The sequence below is a fragment of the Fusarium pseudograminearum genome, chromosome 1, assembly GCF_000303195.2.
Source record: "Fusarium pseudograminearum CS3096 chromosome 1, whole genome shotgun sequence".
Taxonomy (NCBI): domain Eukaryota; kingdom Fungi; phylum Ascomycota; class Sordariomycetes; order Hypocreales; family Nectriaceae; genus Fusarium; species Fusarium pseudograminearum.
In genome coordinates this window covers 4,002,947-4,011,873 of record NC_031951.1, presented here as the reverse complement: position 1 = coordinate 4,011,873, position 8,927 = coordinate 4,002,947, and the positions used below count along the sequence as shown (strand labels likewise).

Sequence of the window (8,927 nt, the reverse complement as noted above, 5' to 3'; positions counted from 1 at the left end):
ATTTGATACCCCTGCGGACTGTAGCCTGTCATCGAAGGAATTGAGGCGAAATAACTCCGCTTCATTCAGCACATCGGCCCCACGTTTACATCGTCACGGCCCCACCATCGCAGTTACAACCTCGCACTCCTTGCTGACACAGTATGCGAGTATACCAGCAAGCTAAAGATGAGGGCCATGTCAATATGGGTTGCATTTGTGAGCATACCTAATTCAAAGTACTCTGGGTACTCACAATCACCTCGTGTCTATCACCAATGCCTATGAATTGAAGAAAGAATAAGCTCCGTAAAGTCAAGTTAGTTGTCAGAAGGCTATATCAAACAAATAGTGTTTGTATCAATGCTATCTACTAACCTATTGTATTCTTCCACAACTCCTCATATGAAAAACCACTCACCCCTTATTTGCTGTGCGGCTTGCGGTTCTTTGGGGTTGCCCTATGATACTGAATCGGCCACTTGACATCAACATCCAGTTGATCTGCGGCGCTGAGCACAAAGTCTGGCTCCCGGAGGAACTGTCTTGCAGCAAGCACCAGATCGGCCTTTGGATCCTCCTTCTCTTCAACCAACAAGCGAGCGAAAGGACCATCAGTGATATATCCAACTGTTCCGATCAGAAGCTCCTTGCCGTCAGCACGCAATGCCTCGCGGATCTTGCCTGCGAGATCGGTTTGGAGTGTCTGGTGAACCTTGATCTTTTGCGCCTTCAAGTTGCCACCGCTGCTAATATCGAGAACGTCCACCCCCAATGCTGGGAGTTGTTTAGCGAGATCAATGCTGCTCTCGAGGTCCCAAGATGGTTCATTATTCCATTCCATCCACTCTGTGGCAGAGATACGCACCCAGAGGGGCAACTCCTCGGGAACAACAGCGCGAACGGCTTCGATGATCTCGAATAGCAGGCGGGTACGGTTCTCAAAACTTCCGCCATACTGATCCGTTCGTTTCTGAAACTCGTGTTAGCATCCAGCCCTTTCCTCACAAGTGTTGTGAATGGCTTACGTTGGTGAGAGGCGAAAGAAACTGGTGAACAAGGTAACCATGAGCTGCGTGGATCTCAATTACATCGAATCCAGCCTTGACAGCTCGTACAGCAGACTCTTGCCACTGTTTCACGAGGGTTTTGATCTCTTCGGTCGTCAATTCATGCGGCGTTCCATAGTCATCAGCAAATGTAATAGCACTAGGCGCAACGATATCATCAGGCCAACCTCCGACTTCCTTAGTAGCAAGTGCTTTGTTCACAGAACCGCCAATCCAAGGTGCAACTGTGCTCGCTTTTCTGCCAGCCTGTGCTATGCGTTAGTTTGGGCACCAGCCTCGACTATCACTTTACTCAGTTGAGCTTACATGTGCAAGCTGAATTGCAGCTTTGGTATTCTGACTGTGGATGAAGTCTGTGATACGCTTGAGAGGCACGATCTGGCTGTCGTCCCAGAGACCCGAGTCCTCAGGACTAATACGCCCACGAGGCTCGACAGCAGTAGCCTCAACGAACACAAGACCGGCACCTTGCAGAGCAAATTGTCCGAGGTGGACGAGATGAAAATCCGTCAAGTGACCATCTTGAGCCGAGTAGGTGCACATGGGAGAAACGACAAAGCGGTTCTGGAGTTCAACACCCCGCGTACGGAGTGGCTTAAAGAGAGTCGGCACCAAATCGGTCTTGAGCGGGGTACCGGCCGGAGGTTCCTGGGCCGGGGTGAAGTAAGGAACCCCAGCAGCTGCCTTGTTGTGAATTTGGCTACTCATGACTGCTGATAATAGTGCTGTGTGATGTCCAGTTTATCGTTCAGTTTGTCTCGTTGTAAAGGTTGTGGGACCTGCGAGTATTTATGCAAGACAGGGTTGGCAGGTAACAACTCAGTTGGGCTTCATAGATCTGTTGAACCAGGCATGGGTTTGCACGATGTTAGAGTCATTCACCAATCAACTTGTGAAATATCAAAATAAAAGTTGGTTGTTTAAATATTCATTTCTGGAGTTCGGGTAGGGGTGTTCTTCTTATAAACTGCCTTGCACTACCGACAGTAACTACCACAACAGTATATGGACTCAACAAATAGTTACCTCTTTAGCATCGCCCAGCTATCGAGCGGTATTTGCTCATGTACAGCAACAATGACGTGCGAAGGAAGATCGCCGTTTACTAAGATCATTGTCATTATTATTCATCCTCCATTCGGCTTCTGTCTTCCTGAGAATATATTTGTGCTAGGATATAGATTTCCTTGGAAGGCAAATGCTGAATAATCTAACCGTTGTTGCTGCATTAAGCCTATGTCAAACGGCTCTGGCCGATAACGTTATCGATCCTTTGATGATTGCTGTAAGAATCAAATACCGACCCGGTATTACACAAAGTGCTTCTAAACCTTTAATGATGTCGCTTTCGTTGTTGACGTCATCAACCGTTCACGATTGCTTATACTGAATATATAATGTTGGATCTTTCCTTGGATCATCAGTATCTAGGATCGTCTCAGCAAATCCTATGCTTCCTGCACAAATCTCCTGGTGGAAATCCAAGAAAGTCACATTGCCCAAGCCTCTACATACCCATGTACTAATATTGCTTCATAGCAACCAGGTCAGCAACGCTAGCTTCATCCAATGTATTTGTCGAGCCGAAGTCAAATGTTGGTGGCAGACGCAGGAACAAGTACAACAATCACCAGTCCTTGAACAAGGCAACATCATAACCAAATTCTGTTAGACTGCTATATACTAAAGTGACTACCTTAGGTCTCAAGGTGGTACCACCGCTTTTGGTGGTTCAACTAATTCAGCATGTACCCGTGTTTCATTCAGGTCCCATCATGGATACCGAGAAGTAGGTACAACAATTAAAGCGAAGGTTAAAGGAAATTTATTTTGATCCCTGTCATGCAAGATTCTCATGCAGTGGCATGCTTCTACAGTTGAATCCCAAATCATGGTCTATAATAGCCTGGCATTCTAAGCCAGTATCTAACGATCGCAACCAAACTCCGAATATCGCTCTCCCGGTTCATCAATTAACATGATGACCAAATTCAATTCCCACGTAAATTCAGCAGGGCATTAACCGACATTTATCAGTATCTTATTCCTGGTGGGTGGGCTTGAAGGTCCATCGCTGGTTCTCAGTACCCTGGGCAAAAGGAACGCCGAGCTCAAATAGTCGGAGGACGACGTTGGAGAAGTCCTTGAAGAAAGCGTCGTTGTCCTTGGCGTACTTCTCAACCCAAGGCTTGAACTTCTTGTCCTCAATAAGAGCAATGTCGCTGGGAAGCATCATGAGAGACTTGGTGGACTTGTCCTCGTACTGAGCAGGGCCGTTCCACTTCTTCCACTGCCACTTCTCCTCAACGAGAAGACGGAAGTAGTCGTTGGTCAGGACAGTGGGGGAGAAAGTCCAAGGGCCACTGAAGCCGGAACGATCAGTGTGACATCGGCCTAGAGCGTGGGCACCAGAGAGGGCAACGATTTCTTGATCGTTGAAACCCATGCGGCCAAAGATACCGCGGAGATGATCCTGGCGCTTGGAAGCGTCAGGAAGACGGCCATCGGGTGTGCAGCCAGAGACATCGCGGTCGGAACGGCCAGGTCGGTAAGGGATAGCGGGACCCAGCATCTCCTGGATAGCACAAACGCCGGCAAGGATCCAGAGATCCGAGTAGGTGATCCAAGGGAACTTCTCCTTGACAGGCTGAAGGAAGTTACGGGCAGCGGCCAGACCGGCGTTGGCACCGTGGTCAGACTCAGGAGCGAATCGCATGGTAGCTCCATTGCTGCCACCAGTACCAGTCTCCTTGTCGTAGGTGCCACTGGCGTGCCAGGCAAGGCGAACTAGAACAGGACCGTAGCTGCCATCGTCGTAGTCGTCCTTCTCCTCCAAGCGAGCGGCAATCTCGTTGTAAACCTTTTGGTAGTCCTCCTTGCTAGGGTTGAAGACCTTGGCGGTAGCAGAAGAAGCACTGTTGCCGTAGAAGTAGTAACCAGCACCTCCAGCAACGGCAGCACCTGTCAACCAAACCCATGCCGAAGAGGACTTCTGTGCGGGCTCGGAAGAGTAGTAGCGGCGACCCTGCTGGCGGATGACCTGTCGGGGAGCAATAGCGAAGCCATTGCGAGTGGCACGAGTGGCCGCGCGGGCAAACTGTCGGGTAGCAGAGGCCATCTATGATACAGAAATATTAACATCAATTCGAGCAATGGATGAGCAAGACAATGAGCCGATTACATCAGGCATGTCTGTATACTGTTGGGTGCTGGAGGGTATGCTGCTTGCAGTGCAAAACGTTGCTTCAACGTACCTCGAATGTAGAGATATCGCAAAGTGCTGAGACGCTTCGGGGAAGTAACTTGACAAGAAGAAAGAGGGAAAGAAGGAAGGAAAGAAGATATGAGACGAACGGCACTGTACCTTCCTATAAGAGGGGATGGCGTCGGTTGAGTTTTGGTGGGAGGCCGAGGAAACAGGGGGCCTGCCGTGTCAGCTACCGTTAGGCAGTTCCGACCCTGACTGATAAGTTCACTTGTCGCCAGAACGCGATTCATGAAGGGTGCAGAACGTCAATGGCAAAGCTTCCGTTCCTCTATTCACTGCTAGGTCCCCTAGGCCCATTCTGCCCTGAAAACAGCGGCGACCTATTCTTCGATCTCACCTCAATATACTGCTCAAAGAATCTATTCTTTTGCGTGAACCCTTGGACTTTCATGTTCGATTACTGTCTGTCGAAAGACTTCCAATGATTCCTCATATCATTTCCCCAGAACCTCTTTGAAGCGGTACCGGCTTCATGAGCCGGTGCCACGTCTCGAAATTGGTTACTAGTCATTGGCCAATTCTGTATCAGAGTCCCGATATTTTTCATCTTTGGTGGGGGATGACGCCGGGATGGGCCCAGTGGAGTCAGTGGGGATTCTTGGTAATGGAGATTCTCTTACTCCTAAGAGGACACTAATGCTGAGGCCTGGAAAGCATGTCAGGGATGCTGTTGTGTGGAACGTTGAACTGTTACAGTCAACTTATACTTGGAGGCTCATGAGAAGTCGTTAAAACGGCTGCCATGTGTCAGACCAGAATGCGAGACCCTTTTCGGTTGTGAGCTACAAGGCGACCAACCATAAGGGCTCAGCTAGTCGGAATTGGAGTTCGAATGTCCAAGAGATGGGGAAATTCCGATGCACCAGGACCCCGAAGGTGACCCTCCATTCCAGGCTACGTATCTCCTCTCCAACGCTTCTCAGCCGGGATGTATCAGTCATCAGCCCGTAACTCGAAGTGATGTCAGCCACAAGTGGATACATGGGCACAACGAGATGGAATCTTTTTAACACAACAGGGGTCCACTTACGGTCGGGCTTAAAGATTCCAAATCGCCCGCCTCTCTCGCATGTGATCTATCAGTTGGACTCTATTGTACTGGACGGTCCTCACAAATCTCACAAAATAACCGACACTCGGCTTCACACCACCTTCTAATTATGGTCCGTTGAAGCCAGAAACAGCGGGCAACCTGGCTTCCCCAGATTTAAAAGGAGCACGGCGAACATGCCGAACCCCGTTGCAACATTCGCCGACAATCCTCCGGTGGAAACGGATCGGACTGGGTTAGCACTAATGCAGGTGTTTGTTTATACTCCACAGGATCTGTGATACAATTCCACTCATCGACGAACTTCATTTTCAATGTGGGATATATATACTGTCTATTATCTTATCTTCTGTAGGCTGTACATTACTGGTACTTGTCCATTCAGGAAACCAAATTCCATATCGAACTCTGGAGACCCAGCATCATGTTCCTGAGAATTCCATTAATCTTCCAGCGTCATCCAATACATCTGCCATTTGCAGAAACGCTGTTTCTTCCATGTGTCAAATCCTCGCCAGTTTCATTGTTCATAGCAGCCTTTACACGCCGTCCATAGTGTTTCCGTCTCAGTTGAAGTCTGCGTTGCCCTGTGCATCAGCTTCTGGCTCACCATGGACTTCATAGAAATGAACGTATTGAGCCTCGGCTCTCTGCCTGCTGGCTTCATCTAGCTCGCCCTTTGCAGCACCGTTTTCCTTGCCACTTTCCGTGGATAATTTCGCTACTGACGATGGCCTGTACTTGGTTAGCGGATGATCCCTAATATGTGAAGAAAAAGGTAACCTACCCAAATATTTCCCTATCAACTTGCAAGAATACCTTCATGGCATCCTTGTCGCCCCGTTCAATCAAGTAGTTGAGGTAGATCTGAGCCAAGTCCTTCTTTACTAGTGCAGAAAGTTGGCTTCGTTCTCGAAGCTCATCAAACACCTTCTTCATGCACTCGCCATGCTGGGCTTCAGTCTCGGCGCTTGATGGCTGGTCCAGCTCAAACTGGAACCATCGGTCCCAGAATAGTCTGCTGTCGCCATACCACGTTACGTTCTTGGTAAAAACCTCGCGAGCTTCGTCAGCAGATCCCTTGACCTTCCAGAGCAACAGAGCCCATTCTGCAACCAATGCGGCTTTGGTATAAAGGTCCACTGTAGGGGCGTCGATTTGGTTCTTGTACACCTGGATAGCAGCATCGATTCCGTTTTGCCGTCGCTCAACATTGGCCCATGAAACAATCACCTCAACAGAGTCTGGCAATCGCAGAAGAATAGCCTCATGGATGTCGAGAGCAACGTCAACGCGGCCTGTGCTCTCTTCGAAGTAAGCCCACTGCAGTCTGATGCCCGGCCGGCTGATAGGCACAAACATTGTCGAGGCCCGCACGTAAATATTACGAACTTCTTCCGCCTTTCCTTCCTGGCCAGACATCCACCTGGCGTATCGAAACCAGAGATCGTCGTAGAATGCGCATGTAACAAGGCACCGCTCGTACAAGGCAACGATTCTTGCATAATCTCCTTCAGATTCTTCAAAATCCAAATATTTGCGCCAGTTTGCCAGGTCCTTGTGCTCGAGGGCGGTGACGTGAAAGTAGGGTCTCTTGATCTCGGACTCGTATGTCCAGCGCTTTGATACTTCGGTTTGTGTGGTTGTGAAAATCTCATAGAACATCGCATCAATCTTTGCACGAACATCGCGCTCAATCTCTAATTCAGGCTTGGGGGCGCCGCCGAAAGCAACGTTTTCGGCTTCAACCTCTGCTCTGAATCGCGCCAGATCCTCGGCGGGAACAACTTCCGTGATTGGCTGATTGTGCGATAGTGATCGAAATCTCTCGTAATATCGGGCATACTGATGCATAGGTATGCGAATGATGCGTGCGTGAATGGCATAGATCTTGTCCTGGGCCTCCTGGCGCTCTTCGTACTCTATGTACTTATCCCAGAAAGGGTGCGCCAGAAAGTCAAGACCAACAAAGGCTGATCCTCGCTCAAAAAGCCTGGAGTAAACAGTCAGTATAAGAACCATCTGCGGGAGGGATAACTCAGGGAAAGGGTGGAGAGGATTAATACAGAGGGGAAGATGGTTATGCGTGCGAGTGAGTAGCAAAACCAATATCATGTTCTATCGAGCGGGTGACGTGTAACGCAGGGACGATTCTCGAGTTAAGAACGAGCACGGATGGAATATCAAAATAGCCTGGTAGAGAGCGTGAGAGAGCATCCCAGCTTGAGGGGCTATCGCAGGCATATCTCACCATCGGACACCTTGATAGTGAAGTGTACATACAGCCCTCGCGGATATGTCGACCGAGACCACTCTGGTCAAGCGAAATACTGCTCCGGAAGGCATGTTAAGGGAAGGGGAAGGAAACCATCCAAATGGAACTTACTCTCTGACGAGGTGTGGGTCATGGGTTGTCTCCATCTTGAAGGAGCAGTAATCCGTCCACAAGTCGACAGAATTGGTGATGCTTGCACATCCTCTTTCATAGACCTATTTGTGGTGTCAGCCGTGTCGTAGCTAGTGTAGGAGGAACACTAACCATCTCGGCAGACTCGGGGCCGGCGATGTTGAACTCCATATCAGCATACTTCTTCCAGTAGCCGAAGAAGAGGGGAAATTTCGTCAAGAGCCGATCGTACGCATCGCGGAAAGTTGCTAGTGCTTGGGGACTTGAGTTGCGGTTCAAGCCACCCTCCAATGTCTCACAAGCTTTGATGAGATTCTCCCAGTGATCGAAGTTGTCGGGGTCGGATTCCTGTTATTTCACCAAACGTCAGATGATATTTCAAAGGCACAGGAGAGCTTTTTCAATATATAAACATACCACCTCCGCATTGTGTTTGCGCACAGTCGCGTACTCCTCCTCGGAACCAAAGTGGCCGAAGTCGCTCATGTCGTTGGATAGCCGGTTCGTTTTGCTTCTCGATCGCGAGACAGAATGGATTATTAGAAGAGCGATCGTGTTTGATTTCGTGTTGTAATTATGAAGCTGAGAAGTTTGCAGATAGGAGCTCAGGTCCGTCGCGAAAGGCAGGGGCTGGTGGTTCGCGCTACAAGCAAGCTCTTTTTTTTTTTGAAAAAAGGTACTTGACAATCTAGTCACTAGATAGAGAGCTTGTGCCGCACGTGCCTGAGGAAGCGCGCCCAAAACTATAACAGATTGGTGCTACCAGGGATGTGATGCAAACAGGACTGTACTTGTCCAGCAAGTCTCCGCAGCTGACATGGGTCTTGCTCGATATATCCGGGCCAACGATTCGCCGTCTCGATCTGGCTGACTAAGCTTAATTCGAGCATGCACATATTTTCTCAAAAGCGGGTGCAGTTCGAAGAATCTTTCTTTTTTCTGTATCCTAAAATGGGCTCATGATGATTCTCACATAATCATATGATAGGAAGAGAATGAACGCTCTCTTTTAGAGAGCATGATCTCAAATTCGAATCTGAAGCTCTATTATTCCACTTTGTTTCTTGTACCCTCAAACATCATCCTCGTTCGCGATACGAGAGAGCATCTCTACGAAATTATGCCTTGTCGATTTGCTGCGCATTCTTTTTT

At 48.9% G+C, this 8,927-nt stretch overlaps 3 protein-coding genes across 3 annotated transcripts; all 3 read right to left on the bottom strand.

The window, feature by feature from the left end:
- Nucleotides 1-403: 403 nt before the first annotated feature.
- FPSE_07604 (uncharacterized protein) lies at nt 404-1,757 on the bottom strand (the record flags this gene model as incomplete). The annotated part of the gene is made up of 3 exons (XM_009260722.1): nt 404-952; nt 1,008-1,295; nt 1,356-1,757. The coding sequence occupies 3 exons, from the start codon at nt 1,755-1,757 to the stop codon at nt 404-406; spliced, it is 1,239 nt and encodes a 412-aa protein (XP_009258997.1).
- A 1,333-nt stretch (nt 1,758-3,090) lies between these two features.
- FPSE_07605 (uncharacterized protein) lies at nt 3,091-4,167 on the bottom strand (the record flags this gene model as incomplete). The annotated part of the gene is made up of 1 exon (XM_009260723.1): nt 3,091-4,167. One exon carries the CDS (start codon nt 4,165-4,167, stop codon nt 3,091-3,093), a length of 1,077 nt encoding a protein of 358 aa, XP_009258998.1.
- Nucleotides 4,168-5,934: 1,767 nt separating this feature from the next.
- On the bottom strand, nt 5,935-8,261 carry FPSE_07606 (uncharacterized protein; the record flags this gene model as incomplete). The annotated part of the gene is made up of 5 exons (XM_009260724.1): nt 5,935-6,103; nt 6,156-7,361; nt 7,755-7,858; nt 7,908-8,123; nt 8,193-8,261. 5 exons carry the CDS (start codon nt 8,259-8,261, stop codon nt 5,935-5,937), a joined length of 1,764 nt encoding a protein of 587 aa, XP_009258999.1.
- Nucleotides 8,262-8,927: the final 666 nt, after the last annotated feature.